Below are 17,359 nucleotides of genomic sequence, written 5' to 3'. Positions count from 1 at the left end.
ATCTGAAAATTGTATTTTCTCTGATGCATTTAGGCATTGGAACAGGCTGCCCAGGGAAGTGGTGGAGTCACCATCCCTGGAAGTCTTCAAAAGACGTTTAGATGTAGAGCTTAGGGATATGGTTTAGTAGGGACTGCTAGCATTAGGTCAGAGGTTGGACTCGATGATCTTGAGGTCTCTTCCAACCTAGAAATTCTGTGAAATTCTGTGAAATTGCAGCACGGCCACGCGTCGTTCATCAGTTTCTTACCCCAAGCACTCCTAAACATACGTGTTACCCGCGCCTTAAATAAAATAAACAAATAAAGTCTTACAACCCATTCACAGTAATAAAAAAACGACATTGTACAGACTTTGTTAAACAGTACAATTTATTAATCCTTTTAATTCAGGTCGCACACTCCTAACGCACTGTTTACAACCAAATACACTTTAATGCCATATAACTGACGCATGTATCTACGTGAGCATTTCTCAGCCTGTAGTGAAGACTGGAACAGTTGTAACAAAGGGCCCTTCAGCTCCTTCAACAATATCCAAATACACTTTCCAAAACTGAACGTTATTCCAGACAACTCCAAAATGTGGTAGCTCCACGTGGGAGATGCAACTTCACCTTTTCAAATAGGGCTAACCTGTTTTATCGCATCCCCTACTGACTACAGTTTCTACTTTTATCTCTTCTTTCTCAGGATTTGTGTTTACCTTATCAGAAACCACACAAGCTGCTTCTTACATTTTGTGAAAAGGAAGTAACAAAGGCAGAGAAGCAATCTTGGCTTTCCCTCACAGGAAACCCATAACAAAACTATTCCTCTTCACACTGCTGGTTGTATTCTTACTCCTCAGCTAAATCAAAATGGCCCCTCACTCTGTCACAGTAAATCCTTGCAGTTTTCAAGCCACTGAAGTGAATTAATCAATTTCAGGCCTACTTCATTCCCTAAGGCAACATTCTCCAGTTTGAAGCTAGCCTAGTAATCACTACAATAACTTTGCACACGTCAAGCAGTTTTTATGAATGTGTACATATATATAATACACATACGCTAAGCAATACACAGATGTCAGCTAAGTAACACACAGTAGGAGGCTGGCTTTTCTGTGTTTTACAAGAGACAAACTGTGAAGTCTTTGAGAAAGGTCAACAGCTGATTAATCTCTTCCCCATGCTTTCAGATCAACATACTGTTACCTGTTCACACAAAATACAACATGTTTAAGCGCTCTCAGTTCATCACAAACCATTACATCCTTATTTCGCAGCCAGGGGTTGTGCTCGCTAACAGAAAATAATCACAGCATCTCTGAATAAGTTACAAGAGCATGATGTACCAGGCATGTTTTCAGAGGATCTGGTAAGAACTCTGAAAAGAAGAACAATGGTAAATTAAGCACAATCCAGCTTGGTGCTCAGTGAATTTCAGAGGAGAGGTCTGTTAGTCTAGGTAATTCTGCAAGACTATGGACACAACTTTTCAGGGCTCAGCATCTACTGCCTATAAAAACATTCCTCAAGGTTTAAGAGGGACAAAGAGCAAACCTGCCACCCTTGGGAAACATTAACAGGTTAGCAGTTATTCTGCTTTGTGTTGCATACTTCTTGACTCTTGTGCAATGATCTCCAACTCCATACATACTGTGAAAGGATCATGATAAAAGCTATCTACCCAAAGCTGCTATCTGGTACACAGTCCCTTGGCAGAATACCACCAGCTGGCAGAGGTTTTAAAGCATCCCACCAGGGTGCTAAATTCAGTGATGTCTGTACATGGCAGAGAATTGATTAGGAAATCAGGCAGCTGGAGTGTGGTCTCTCGTGGCCGTGTCCCTGCTGCATTTAACAAAGACAGCTGAGCAGAACAAAGGATCCGTGCCTGCGAGTGTATTCATACAACAGTTGCACTGCCAGATGCAACTTCAGGGACTTTGCTTAAGAAATAAGATCTCAAAAGAAAGCTCAGAAAAACAAATCAACAGCACTTTTTCTCCCCACTTTTTGGTTAAAAAAGAAGAAAAAAAAGGCACTTCCCACATGAGCTGTGGGGGTGAGATATGTATGCTCAGGACTGGTTATGTCACAGACTTCAGTAGTTAACAGTGGTATAGGTGGCTTTTACCAGAATGATGCCTTGAAAGCTCTAACTGCAGAGATATACAATAAGAGAACAACAGAGCTGAATTTTATTGGGACAAAAAAAAATAAATCCCAAAATACATACTCCTTGTCTATTTAAAAAACTGAAAAGAAAAAATAAAACCAGAGATGCTGCATATAGAAAAGAAAGATTCTCTAGTTTTCTGGTCTTCCTATCTTGGTATACAGCACATTAACATCATCAACGCCTTCAAAAATAAAATTTCCAACACATATTTTGTACAGAATCCACGACAATGTTTTCTACTGCGCACAATGTTTTATATTGGAAAGGAGCTACTTTGCTTGTTTTAAATTAACATTGAAATTTGACCAGCAATAATGCACCCCTTAAAACACAGCACAAAGACTGAAAGAGCTCTTAATCAAAATCCTGCCATTTGAAGAAAAACTGCATGCCTGAAAATTGTGCTTACGTGCCAGTACCTGAGGAGCTATGAATCTCGGATGAAGGGTTAGATGGTTGGGCTCCACAATTTTCCTTTCCTTCTGTAGAAAGCTCTTGTTAACAGTAAATGAGACTGGTGACCCAGGCTTCCTTAAGACACAGAATTTCAGAACACTTTGGGTTGGAAGGGACCATAAAGATCATGTAATTCCAACACAGTTTGAGATGACTCAGGTCCCAACAGGCATTTCTGCCAGAGAAGCCTTTATTTATCTCATGAGCAAACTTCAGTGTAATTAAGGCCTTAAGACTGCAGGTTTTTTTTGGCAGATGTCACCATATGGTGACTGAGCCCTTCATGTGGTAATTGATCTGTACACAGGAAAGATGCTTCTACCACCAGTAAAAGCAAGACCAGTACTGTAGAAAAAGGTAAAGGAAAATAGTTTGGGTGTATGAATTGGGATTAGGCTGCACAGCAACTAGATGCGTAGGAAAATATTTTTTTCCCCCTGTGTAATAAAGAGCAGGAGTCACAAAACAAGTGTTGAGCTAGAAATAAATCATTTATTTTAAAACATTACAGGTTAATAAATAGATTAGTTTTCAGAAAACTTAATAAATAGCCTTTAATAATTTACACAAGGCAAATACAACATGCCTATAACTATTTTTTAAAAAGCAAAGAAGTAAGCTTGACTTGTAAGCCATTAACAAAGATATATATACATTGTTCAGAAGCTAGTAAAATAAACCATTTTTATGTAATCTGTAGTGACTATATTGCAATAGCATCGAAGCAACCCAACCTGACACTGTGTATTTGCTGCCATCCACCTTTGCCCCCACATCCCATCAGAACTATTTTTTACATTCCAAGAAAAGAGAAAGTGGTAAAAAAAAAAAATAAAAAAATCCACAGTTAAAAAAGAATTAACTTAAAAAAATACCCCCTTTGTGGAACATTTTCTACTCTCTAGAGCAACCATCTGGGAAAATAAAAGCAACAAAAATAAACACAGAAAACTTATTTGCAGCTTTTAAAAAAGATTTCTTAATCTGTAACTTTGTAATCATTTCAACATTGCTGTCTGAAACACTTGGGCACTAGTAATAACTTTTGACTTCATTGCTGCCTAACATAGTACACTAAAACCCCGCATCACTTAAGCCCATATTCAGCAGCACCAAAGAATTATTACAAAGATTAATCTCTGTAAAGAAAAGATATCAGGTAATAGATAAATTATTGATAATATTTGATTTAACAGTAAAACTTCACAGCTGTTACATCATCACAAGACAACTGAGGAAGATCTGTAGAGTCCTTAATGTTTTGTATTTAAGGTAAGATGGGTATAATGTGCAAAGCCCCATTTTAAGCACCCCATACTTAATAACCCGAGATCCTTCTTCAAATACAAACCCTCTATCTTTTTTTAAATAAAAAGCAAAGCTAAACCTCACAGATTCTAGTATTTCAACAAACAAAATCCAGTGTTTTCATTTTCCAGTGCCAGTTACTTCAGAAAAATACCTATGTTAAATATAAACCAAGGTTATTAGTAGGAAGCCTCACTTGTCAAACTGTGTGATATGACAGGTTCTATATGACAGGTTCTCGCTCGTGTTAGTTTCAGCTCACTAATAAATAGGCTCTATTTACACATACAGTGTCCTGGAAAGTCAATACAGCAGATAACTTCGTTTAAAGATTTTTCTTTTTTTTTTTTTTTTTTTTTTTTTTTTTTACATAAGTACGTAAGGTAGCAAATTTTTTTTTGGTTGTATCAAAAAAGTTTCTATTCTCCTACTGAACATTTGAGGGATTTTTGTGTTTGACACCTAATAAAGATCAGGAGCGACACGTGTAAATCCTCCATACACTGAAGGGATAATGGTCAAAGAGCTGTCTTCATATAACTGTTTGGTAAGCACGATAGAAGCCAGACATACGGAGTGAAACGTCTTTCATATGGATTTGAATTGAATTCAAAATGCACCCCACCCCTGTCATCAGTCTGCTTTATGGTATGTGCAGCCTCCGTCACTTCTACATCGGCATCAGCACACAAATCATCTGGCTTGTAGCTATCAGCACACGTAATGCAAGGAGACGGGAAGGGCAGACCCATGAGGGATACCAAAGCTCAGGAGACAACTATGCACATTTGCTCCCTGAGATGACAGAACTCAGATATCTTATTCAAAGTCACTCGTAAAGGGGTGGAAAAGAGGGAACAGCTAAAATTCAGCTTCAGCAGTGCCTCCTCTTGAGTCAGAAAAGCAACGGGAAAAGACTAAAAGAGGTAGGACACTTAAAATGAGGAGGGCGTGGGATAGAAGGAAGAAGAACCATACCAACAGTGACAAAATAAAATGCTAATGCACTTCTCAGTGAGAATTGAACCAGATCCAGGTACAGCAGAACTCAGAAGAACGCTGTTAGATACTGAACAAAGTAGCAAAAAATAAAGGCTTCCGTTATTTAGCATTCATGATGTGAAAGGCTGCAGATATAAAGATGTGCAAGGCCACAAGAATCTCTTTCACCTTATGTGCTGGCTTTTGACATCTGTTTTAAAGAAGGTTAACTAGACATTTCTAGAAAGCTCATCACAGATGAGGAGCAGCTGGGGAGAAGACACCTATGCAGACCTTTATCAGCTATAAGAATGGCCAGAGGACCACAGAACACGGCTGCTACTTAATTCTTACTCTGCATAGAGGGTGTTCATCAAGTAAACTTGTTTGTGTGGTGCAGAAAATGGCAAGGTTTAGACAGGGCAGTCAAGTTTTTTTGATATAATATTTCCTAATGATTTGCATATGCACCTAACATTCTAGGATAGGCACTTTCTAAATAAATAGGGGTAAACTTTAAAACAAAACACACAAATATGGCCAGAGGTCTGAGAACACAAATGTTTTCACTTTAACCTAAAGAGAGATTTTCACAGAACTGTTCAGAGACCAAATGCTAGGTATAAAACCAACATGCAACTCATGAACTCTGAATGTGGATTTTGAAAAGACAATTTGACTGCTTCAGAAAACAGCTAACATGGTTTTAAAAATGTAGGTCACTACAGGTCTCATAACTTATGTACAATTCAGGCTTCAATAAAAAAAAAGGAACTAGTATGACAAAACATACCTGTCTGCTGATAACCAATATACCATCTTCCAACCAATAAAGGGCAGGGTTTAGTATTAACTATCTTTCATAGCCCAATTCCCCTCATTTACAATCCTGAAACCGTCTAGAAATCATACATAGTATCTGCAAATCCACAGGGATGGCCCCTTCTCTACTAGCGCTATTTTACTCCACCAAGACACCTGGCTTCTGTGCCAGTCTATAGTAACATATGTTTCTGCTAGTTCAGACTCAGAGTCAATTCAGAATCACTCCCACACAGTTTGGGGTTGTAAAACTGGCTTCCAAATAACGTCCTGGGGCTCTTATTCCCTCACAATATTCCCTTCAGAATATTAAGTCTTTGAGAGTAAGTCCTCATGTTTATTGCTGCCATCAGAAGGGCTTTTAACATTTCTCTGAAATTAAAACAGAGGCTGAGTTTTAAAGTAGCATTAATTCAGGTCAAAAAAACACGTCATGAAAGTAGACGCTATCACTCCCCATTAATCAACATCTGCATTACCCTCAGCCAGCCACAAAGCTAGGTTCGTGATTTCTTGATAAGGTGTCATGAACTTTCTCAAACAGTCTCATAATCACTTTGTGTGTTTGTTTGCTTGTTCAAGAGACATCCTGACATAGAGGTGTTGACTTCAACTGTACGCTTTCCATTTTTGCTCTTAAAATGGTAACACTCGTTACTTTTCAGGCTCACCTTACAATTTTTTGACTTTGTTTTAACTAACAAATATAAACAAAACATGGAAGTTAGCTATTTTTTGAAATACCAATATTCTTTAAAAGGTTTAAACTAAACAGTTCAGAATCTTTCCAATCACAGCTTAACCTATTTTATACTACCTGTCAAAATATTATTGCTGAACTATTCACACAGGTCTGTAAGTCAGCAGCTCTGATTCTATGTTCCTGTTGTTTTTCTGAAACCCAGCTCTCTGAATGCCTATGCTTTTTCAGCCTTCGACCTCCTTTTCCCACGTTATAAGAGGATGAGGCCATCTTTTCTTCTTCTGAGCTCTGAGAAATCTCATTCTCTTTTGTCTTCTACACGTTTATTTTGTTTTTTTTTTTTCTGCTTATTAACTACTTCATAAAATGGTTTCCTATCTAGTCACTGAACTAGAATCAAGGTATGTTGGTCATCTTTGAATGGCCCTCTTGTAGGTTACCTCTTCCCATTATGACTACGTTGTTTTTTTTTGTTTTTGTTTTTTTTTTAAGAAGCTGTCAAGGCATCTTAGAGTTTCAATTCAATTCTGCCAAAAATACATGGCTCCTTCTGAATGCTTCACATGCTTAGAATTTGAATACAGTATTATAGACAGTGAAACTGAATTATTAAACCAATGTAGGCCATCTGAAACAAATACATTCACATTTATGCAGTATTTTTGGATTACAAAGGCACTGAGATAGTTCTGAGCTGCTTACAAATAAGCCACCATATAGGCAATGAGTCTGTGATTGTTTCCACAGTCTGTCTGTCTGCTCCCAATTAAAAACTCTCAGGTGAATGCGGTATGTCTTAATGCACATGTTACAAAGAAAAACGCATACCTGGACACTACCATCAGCTGATAAGGAAATAGTGGAGGATTTTAAGGGTCCACTGCTCTGTGTAAAGAATTCAATTTAAGACTCCCCAGTGTCTTCACCACATGGCAGACCAAGTTGCTAAGACAGTCACTAAAAAGGTCAAGTCTGCAGTCCACAGTTCAGCCAACGTTTGTCTCAGAATTCACAGCCTTGACGGTGAACACATTGCAGTATTAACAAATTGCTCTACTCACCTCCCCCTCCCCCCTTATTTTTAAGGTATACATCACCCATGAAAGGTATCAGATTGAGTGCATTAGGAACTGATGTTCTCTACCCACAGCAGGCACCATAACACAAGCATTCACACACAGGTCTGTCAGGATAGCCATGAATCTTTTCTGATGGATCACCCTTTACAGTAAGGAAATACATCGGTCCCTATGCTGACTCAATCAACGGTCCCAATTAAGGTCATTTATTGTGTTGACTGGGGTACATGGACAACTGCTCCTTTGAAACTGGATGGAGGCCTCCAATTCATTTCACGTAGGCCACCAAATTGTCAGAGGGCAACTACCAACCTGAATCACATTTGAATCAGTGACCTAGAAATGAAAGGCTCTGCGTCATTCCCTGAGCCATCCAGTTTCCCCTCAAAAAAATATTTTAATCTGTCTTCATGTTAGGTTTATTTAAATCTCCGATATTGAAGTTGAACTCCTTGAAGACTTGTATAAGAACAATTCCAATAGATACTGTGGTGAATCCACATGCCATTCCCAAGAAATCTACCACTCCTACATTACTCCATTCCCTGAAAAGGATAGCTGAAGCCAGCAGGACTAGAGTGGTAAACACAACGTAGTAGATGGCTCCAAACACAGAGGAGTCAAAACATTCCAGTGCCTTATTGATGTATCTGAACTGAATGATAATGCTACATCCTAATACTGCCAGAAGTACCAGACAGAGGTACAGAGCCCTTTGACTCGATGGGTTATTGTGAAAGATATCTTGAGCAGCCAGCCCAATGCCTTTTGTGCTGGGAACAGTGAAACTGCCCAAGAGAGAGCAAATGCTGATGTAAACCATGATATTAGTAGGTCCATGAGCTGGAGCTATCCAGAAGATAAGCAGGAGAAGCATTAGCAGTACTATGCAGAGATAACCCACGAAAACTGGAAAACAAAAAGAAAACAAGATAACAGCACGGTAAGAACTCTTGGCATTCTTGACATTTTAGCAGGCAAATCATGTTACCAATGAACCTAAGGCGTACACCACAATTCAGATTTACTGTTGAATACACACCCATATTGCTGTGCTCTTAGTGACAGCGTGGGCACCTGTAACTGGTGACTTCTCACATGCTTTGTGTAAAGCAAATCAAGTAGTAAAATACACAGCCACACATTTGAACTGAAGGTGGCTTTTTTTTTTTTTTTTTAATGCTCTCTTCCATCAGGGTTATCCTCCTTGAAGTCCTGTATGACAGACAGCTATGACAACACCTTATTCATAACCTGGTGGACCCAGCAAGGAGCTTAGGCATAAAGTTAGATCCCATTTAGCTGAGTGGGATGAAGGGGCAGTTAGAAGAACCGGGAGGCCATATCATTTATATTATAGTGTTTGTAAACAAGTTGGACTAGTGAAAAATATTGCATGCTTTAAAGTCTTAAAGAAATATATTTCCAGTTCGTTTCAGTCAGACAAGCTGTAAATCTAGACCAGGGTATTTGTTTTGTTCTCTTTGTTTGCAATTTTTTTTTGCTTTACTTTTTTTCCCCCTCTCATCCTTAACTTTAGATAGCTGATGTTGTTAGGTTTCAGTTTCTCTCACCTAAAGCAAATGAGTATTTTTTGTTTTGTACAAAGCAACTTAAATTGAAATCCTAGAATTATACCTTTGATCTCTAAGAAGCAAGATACACTTTTTCAAGATTTTAGAATATTACAAGTTCAAAAGGCTCTAATCTTATTGTGAAAGAGAACATTTTCAAAAACATTTGTGTTTTCCTTTTGGCACATACGTATCAATAAATCTGAGAAATTCTAAGTTCAGCAAGTCATCGTTTTCCTGCACAAAATACTGTACTGGTTTGCCTCTATTATGTTACATTTTCTTCAGAATTCAATTTTCCTGTCTCATGGATATGGCACGTCCCCTCCTCACGTGTGCTCTCAGTCTCACAAAATCATTCTGACTTAAGAAAAGAACAAAGTACCTGGATTTGTTAGCTTCTCTTCAAGCTCAGCCTGAGTTGTTACACTCTCAGACTTTGGGGAATGGATGATGAGAACAACAGATCCAGCGCAGCTCAGCAAACATCCCAGCTTGCCAAGAATGTTCAGTTTTTCTTTCAGCAAGTAAGAAGCTAAAATGGACCTTTCACAAAAAGGAAGAGTATTAAAAGTGTGAATAAATCCCGTTAATAATGCTCTAACACATACTTTAAACATCAATTTCCTTCTTAAAGAAATTTTTGCCAGATGTTAGCGAATCTTCAAATAGCCCTCAAAATGCGCTTCTGATTTATCTTATGAAAGATTCACCCAGTCTCTGCCTTACTCATTCGTTGATGTTTCATCTCAGGAAAAACAAACAAACAAAGAAACGCAAAGAAACAAAATGCCCCCAGAAAGAGAAAACCCCCCAAACCATAGCCAAACTCCTCCAAAAACAACAACAACAAAAAAATACCCCCCCGAAAAAAAACACAAAAACAAACAAACAAAAAAAAAAAACAGTGAAGAAATAAAAAACAAAGAAAGGAAGGAACAAACAGGCATCTGGCAGCTCTAAGGCAGATACCTACCTGCTGATGGTTTGTTGAGATACCAGTAACCCACATTTTTTTATATGTTATGCAATCATGAGATAAAAGTCAGCTCTGGTTACAAAGATCCCAAGGCTCAGCTCAAATGTGTAGCTGAACAAAATATACAAAATTATGTGGCCTAGGCTAAACAGGTGGTGAGCAGAGCACCATTGTACCTCACAGAGTATAAAACTAAAGACAGACATGAAGCCTACACAAAGCAATTTCTACTCTAAGGTAGATGACCAAAACAGTCAGATAGATAATTCAGCAAACAACAGCGGAGAACAGGAAAAAAAAAAAACAACAAACCAACCTCAGGCAATGCACAGCATTGTTTTTAAATAATTGTACTTTTTCCATTGTGGTAGTTTCACTGCTAGTGCTTAGCTATTCAAAAAATATTTTACTGTATATTAAAATCCATTCAAGAGCACTTGATGCCTTTTTCTGCCCTCTTCCCTCAAATGAGCATCACACCGAAGAAGCTGTGGGCATCCATATGAAGGGAACTACAGGAAACTAGGCCAAACCCACTTAAATTAACGTCAGCATCAATAAACACATGGGTTGTGGATAGTAGGGCAGGAATGTGAAACAATGAGAAAGATCTACATAGTGAGGGAACTGTAAATAAGAGAATAAACAGAAGAGTCCAGAATAATCAAAGTGAAGGAAAAAATGTCATTTATCTGTCCCAGATCATAGTGATAAACAGAAGATACTCAGTAACCCTCTCTTCACTGTTCTCCCACCACCACCACCCCTTTTACTGGGCAAAGCTCCGATCGGTGGCATTATAACACATCATTAAAGCTCATAAGCCTGTTATCTTCATAGTGGATCCAGTGATCATGGAGTCTGTTTGATGCTTTGCTCAGTAGTAACAGCATTCAAAGAAAAACAAAAAAAGCAAACTCTTACCCAAATGGAACGCCAAGTGCTCCCAAGGGAGTCACTAACACAGTTGGGACTGCAGTGTAGGCCAAGAAATTCCCTATTTGACCCAGAGCCACTGTCAAGAGAAACAGAAATAAGCCTTTAAATCCCTTTGTAAAAAGGAGGAATGAGAATTTACCCAATACTGCTTGAGAAAGACTGATCTAACTGGAAAACAGATGTTATAGATCTGCTCAGCTCTGTTAATTTTGCACAAAATGGGTGGAATTTTTATACATTAATATGGGATTTATATTTGCCATAGATGGTGATCCAAGAGGATACAGTAAATCTTACTCTTATTCCACCAAGAGGAGTTGCAAATAAGACTATCAATCAGAAACACACAGATTACACTCAAATATTTTTTATATGGGGAGTGCTAAAAGCATATCTAAGCCCCAATTTCAACTTCAGAACATGCGTACACATAACACAAATTCACTTGCTTATAGTCCCTAACAGCAGTGTTACCCTCCACCAAGAAGGGAAGGACAGGAAGCTAATCTAATAATGAGAAGCACATGCATAAAAGCTCCTTGACAGACACACAGTAGACTGCATCAACTTTTCAAAGCCCTATATAACACAAGAAGAAATTCCCGACCACTGTAAGAAGAACAGATCCGTGCCAAGGCACAGCAAAAGCCTCACGGTCTTATTCTCTCCCCTCTGCCCCATGAAAGCCAACTCCTAAATTTACCACGCTACTGCACACCACAGCTGTGATAAACACTTCATGTGTTCAAGCTTTCAGCAAAGAAAAAGAAAAACAGCTTGATGGTTTTGCAAGGGCTGGCAAGTTTATAACAGGCCAACATGATGCTGGCCTAGTGACAGCCTGGTAACGGGTGAGAGCCCTGAGACTGAACACAAGTTACGCACAGCTCGCAGTTCAAGCTGAAGTTAAGAGCCATTATTAGCACTTAAAAACGTATCAAGAAGCCAAACTGTCTTTCTGCTCAGGCTGGCATTGCCCTTGACTATCAAATATTGTTATCACCCTGCTCTTCACACCTGCACAGCGCTGTGCAAACATTAATTAATTTATTGCATTAGCTCAGCGAAGCTGAAGACCTGTGTAACCTATATGGAACACGAAGGAGACAAACAAACTCACGGAACTGCAGAGCATGGCAAAATTAAACTAATTCAAGGCACCGAGGCTTTCTCTGTATGCCAGAACAAGCCAAAGAAGTTAATGAGTTAGAGCACAGGAGTCAGTGGTGGTATTCTGAATGTTTTCTACCCCTGGGAGTGGAGGAACTCAGCTATCAGCTAAAGTCCTGTTCCTCAGCAGGCACACGCGGATACCTTCAAGGCATCCAACAGCCCTGAGGAACACCTTGCACAGAGGGCAGGGCACACCTGGCTCAGTGTTTCTGCTGATTCTGCATTTTCAAGTTATTCTGGCAATAACCCGTTTGTTTCTTTTTTTTGCAGGCCAGGTGCCTTATCTTTCAGAGGACAGAACCCTAATAGATGGCACCAACACCAACGCATGAATTAGGACTCTGAAGCTTTGGTCACACTGCACGTATTGTGAGCCAACTGAACTCACCAAGAGTTTTCAGTAGTGCTGTGGAATAATAGTAACAGTCTCTCACCACTGCGAGTGACAGGCCAGGATTAACAAAGACCAATTATAAAAAGAATCTGAGTAATGGCTACCATCTGCCTGTTGTGGAGGACCTTTGCTGCCAACCTACTCAGTCCTCAGTGGATAGAAATCCGTCTCCAGATACACCAGTGTTGTAAATCAAGACGTGACTTCAGCTCTGGATGGCACACCAGGGTTGCTGGTTATCCCAGAAGTTATTGCAACACACAGCCTGGTGCACAGACATGTCTACATCAGCAAGGAGACCAGTAAGAGCAGATCTGAGCAGCAACAGATATCTGCTCCATGCATCTCAGGGTTTTTATTGCTGACTTACTTTAGCCTGCTCCCACAGACCGAGTCTGTTTGCAGCTGATGTGCATCAGCCATGTCCCTAGAAAGCACCTTCCAGCCTCGTTTCTTCGTAAAGGAGCTCAGCTCAAAAGCTCCAACACTGCTGCACAACATGAACTAAAGCACAGTAAGAGGAGACAAACGGGAGATTTCTTTCCCAAGTGCATTCCTATTCTGCAATAACATGCTAAGACACATGCATCCACTGTAAAAAGTCACAAATGTCAGATTTATGCAGCTATCAAAACCTGCACTGAAACTAATTATTTAGCTAATGAGTTTAATGCTAATTGGAATATCTGTAATCACTTTGAGTACAGTGAAAAAAAAAAAAAAAAAAAAAGTCCCCAAAGTCCCTTAGCAGAATCTGTAGGTTTTCATTTGAAGTCTTGCAGTAGATCCTATTGCCACAAAATAGCTAGGCAGTGTTATTTCAAGTCAGCATGCCAACTCAGAAATGCTTGTTCATTGTCTGAACAAATATTGTGAGAACAAGTTGGTAGAGTTTATGCTGGTTTTGTTCGTCATCCTAACCCCAAATTCCATACTTGAGAAAACAGTATCAGCTACTATAATTGCACCCAGATTTACTGTGGATATTGCTAACCCCCAAAACACCACCTGTCCCCGGATCCCATAGCTGCCTACCTGGCCCTTGCTGTTGCAGTTTGTGGCAGTGCTGCTATACTGAACCTGTAATGTCCTTAAGGAATCCTTACTTCGGTTCCTCTGTGAAATAATTGCGGCTGTGTTCTGAAATACCTGCACCTAGCTGATAGACATAAGCCAAAGGAAACCTTTCCCTGCAGCTATTTTGCCTTCAGGCAGCTTTTGAGCAGGAAATCTTTTCTTCTGATTCACCCAAATAAGCTCCAATAATAAAAACGCTCGTTTTAACTCTGTTCTGAGACTCGAGTCAGAAGCCGCACCAAGAATAAACAATAGTGACCAAAGCATAAATTCTTTTGCTGCTTAGGCAGCAGTGATCACAGCAAAGTCAGAAGCCCACAAAGAACCGCTTAAGCTCATCTTAAATTAGCTGAGGACTTGCCTCTGAAGCTCTGTTGGCTTCTACATTGGCTGTAAGCTTTGTTCTTTGAGGGATCTATCAATGTCCATTCCTTTTGTACAGCATGAAAACAACAAAAAATACCTTGCTGCATCAAAACAAGGGAAAAACTAGATTCACATACGTTTCAGAAACAGCATCAAAATGTTTCCATATAATCCACAAAGGGCTGGACTAGTGTCTGTAAGTGGGGTTTGATTTTAAACTCCTGTGGTAAAACTAGGGCTGAGCTACAAAAGTAAAGAGCTAGTTACTCCACGTGCTGGATTCAAATCGGAGACTGAACACAGTGTGAGGATAGCTTACAAAGATACTCGGATGAAAACTGTACAGATCTCATGATCAGCACCGTATATGGCTTCATAATAATCTTGCAGATTTAACACAACACCCAAACTGGAACTGTCAACTGGAAATCAAAAAGTTTATTTTTAAATAAATTAATTTTTTTTTTAATTGAGGCTGGCTAACTGCTTTCTGATCTAAAAAATAACATGCTCAATGAGCTCTTTTGTGCAGAACTACAATTTCTTATTCAGCTTTGACTTTTATTTAAAAACCGGGCATAGCAGTACAACCCAGGGACACAAAACATGCAAGAATCCAGTCAGAGCAGTGTGTGGGTGCCAAGGGCTACAAGCATCAAATGTTACAGAATATCTGGAAAGAAGTCTAACTGGGTTTTATCCCAGCTCTTTGCCTTTTCTAACACCATCAGACATAACAACCAGAGAGACAGTTTAGTAAGGGCGAGATATTCCCAAGGGAAAGGAATTTCATTACCAGCGAGTGCCAGATCCAAGATTAGAACCAGATTTTCTGATGTCTCATTTTGCCACCTAACCACAACAAAAAAAAAAAAAAAAAAAAAAAAAAAAAAAGGAGCCATTTAAGATACTTACTTGCAATAGTGCCAGACCACCATACTATATCTGTCAAGTATGAAGTACCTGGGAGAGGAAGTATAGAAAGATATATTAGAAAAATATGAAACTGCAATATTGGAGCAACAAAGCAGAATAATTTCCATACTCTCAGCTATTTAGGACCTTCACCTTAACCCCTTTTCTTAAGGCAGCTGAGTGGGCAGAAAACAAGGGAGGACAGAGGTGCCCAGATTTGGCCTAGGCGTTCAAGTTAGACCTTAAGGCAACGTGTTAGAAGCACCTATGTGATAGTAATGCTGCTTTACTTTGAAGAGCGTCCAAAATGTCAGCACATGAGAAAAGCTCTGAAGGTGCCGCTTAACATACGCACTGGAACCACTATGAGGAGAATGGGAAACCTATGGAAACAAGACGTGATTTGGATAAATTACTTCACTCAAGCAGCCTGAATGAAGTTGTATCACAGAAGCTGTTCTGGCACGCAGTTTTGGCAGTACGGGAGCATGGATGGATCCTCCTGCATGTGAACGTTTGGAAGACACTATGACTGAAGCCTCTGAATTACTGACATAATGCCACATTTCCAGGAGCAGAATAAAAACTCTGGATTGTCCCCTAGTGCCTCCCCAGCTCAAGGATGGCTGTTTTCATTGCCAGATGATAGACTCTTGACCTGGAGCACACCAGGGAGCCTGTACACCACGTTTTATCAGCTCTACTTCTGCAGAGCATCAAGGCTAATCACTACTTACTAAACCAAAGACTAGCCCCACTGAACACGACCTTGGCATCATGTTGTTCTCTCACATTCTGCTTCTCTTTCTAGCAATCCAGAATTTGGATTTAAATCTGAATTTACTTTGGAAGATGCTCTCGTAAGGCCTGCTGGAGCAATAGGCAACATTGTACCTACAGCGGGCACTCTGAAATCCCAAATGAAAGAAAGATACAGTAATCTGCAACTCTGGAGACTTATGAAATATTAAATGCTTGGAAATCACACTATATAATTGAAGTGAGATGGAAAATGACTAATGAAAATGGCCAGCTTTAGAGTGGGTGTAATCATTTTTTAGACTTTTGTTATTGCATATAAAATAAAAACACTGTTGGGAGCACAAATTACAGAAAATATTGACTCAAGGAAGATAACTTTGCAAAACATTTGCCACCCGCTGCTGTTTCTAACTAGAGTGAGGATTACTAATTGCATTGACACCATGTTATTGACTGGGGAGAGAACCGAGGAAAGCCCTGAAGTGCCTCCTTGTTAATTATACAACACCCACTGAAGGCAATGGAAAAAAAAAAGCCATCATCTGACACCGACCATCTTGGGCTCCTGGTTCTGGCCGCTGGGCTCAAGGCAGAGCCGCACGGCTTGGGAACACCAAAAGGAGAGGGACGCAGGGTACCTGCCACGCCGAGCACAGCAATGGGAAACACTTGGCAAGGTAGACAGATAAAAGTGAGTGAAACCTTCAGAGCAGGTGTTTTAGACACCAGCACCACGCACAGGGATGCATGACCGAAGCGATGAGCCCCAACTATGGAGCAAAATGGAAAGTTCCTTTAGGCTGGAGAGTCACTCCTGTCTCCCTCATTTTCCCATCGTCTCCCTTACAGCAAGATTGGCATTTACCATGCACACACAGCCCCTCTGCGGACCACAAAACCGCCTTACAGCCGCCTCGAAGGGGCAGCACGCTTGCCAAGCAGCTGTGCGGGACCCCGAGCTGTACGCTCGCAGGGTGCAAAACGCCACGGGAAGCTGCCAGCTCATGCTGCCAGCCGCCAGCTGCAAGTTTGCGCCGCTCCACTGCAGCCTGCGCTGGGGGCAGCGGCAAGGCAGCGGCACAAGCCACCCCCGAGAGGGAAATCTACCCCTACGGAGGAAATTTTGGGGCCGCCCGGCGGTGGGGTGGGGAGAAGGGGGGGGGTGGCGGTGTTGTCGTCGGCAGCGCGGCCCTACCTCTCCCGCGGGCCCGCACGATGCCCTTCTTCTGCAGGACGAAGGTGGAGCCGTTCACCAGGCTGGACACCACGGCCACGCTCAGGCCCAGCGACACGGCGGCGGGGCCGGGCCCCGGACCGGGCCCGGGGCTCTGCGCTGCCCCCTCGGCCGCCATCCGCATCGCCCCCGCCGCCGGCTGCTGCTGCTGCTGCTGCTGCTGGCGCCGCCGCTCCGCCCGCCCGGCCCTCCCGGCACCGGCACCGGCACCGCCCGGCGGGGGGCGGGCTGCGGGGGGGGACCCGCCCCGAAATTTGGGGAGGGGAATGGGGAAAAGCGGGGCTGTGACGGCAGCACGATGACGTCATGGCAGCTCCCGCCCGGTGTGACGTCACGGCCGGGTCCCTGAGGGGTCCCTGAGGGGTGCTGTGGCAGTGTCTGCCTGAGGAGATGGCGCCTCAGCTGGCAGTATCTGCCATATCTGCCCCAAAG

General features: G+C 41.2%; 1 protein-coding gene across 1 annotated transcript; it reads right to left on the bottom strand.

Moving 5' to 3' along the window:
* Positions 1-6,761: 6,761 nt before the first annotated feature.
* On the bottom strand, positions 6,762-17,086 carry NIPA1 (NIPA magnesium transporter 1). Its single transcript, XM_082775321.1, has 5 exons — positions 16,889-17,086; positions 14,932-14,979; positions 10,992-11,082; positions 9,474-9,634; positions 6,762-8,423 (listed from the first exon to the last, which is right to left on the bottom strand). The coding sequence occupies exons 1-5, from the start codon at positions 17,049-17,051 to the stop codon at positions 7,912-7,914; spliced, it is 975 nt and encodes a 324-aa protein (XP_082631447.1). The 5' UTR covers positions 17,052-17,086; the 3' UTR covers positions 6,762-7,911.
* Between the last annotated feature and the right edge of the window lie 273 nt (positions 17,087-17,359).

This window comes from Aythya marila, assembly GCF_965140915.1.
Source record: "Aythya marila genome assembly, chromosome: 1".
NCBI classification, from domain to species: domain Eukaryota; kingdom Metazoa; phylum Chordata; class Aves; order Anseriformes; family Anatidae; genus Aythya; species Aythya marila.
Note: the sequence above shows the minus strand (reverse complement) of the source record. Positions and strands in the feature narration are given on the sequence as shown.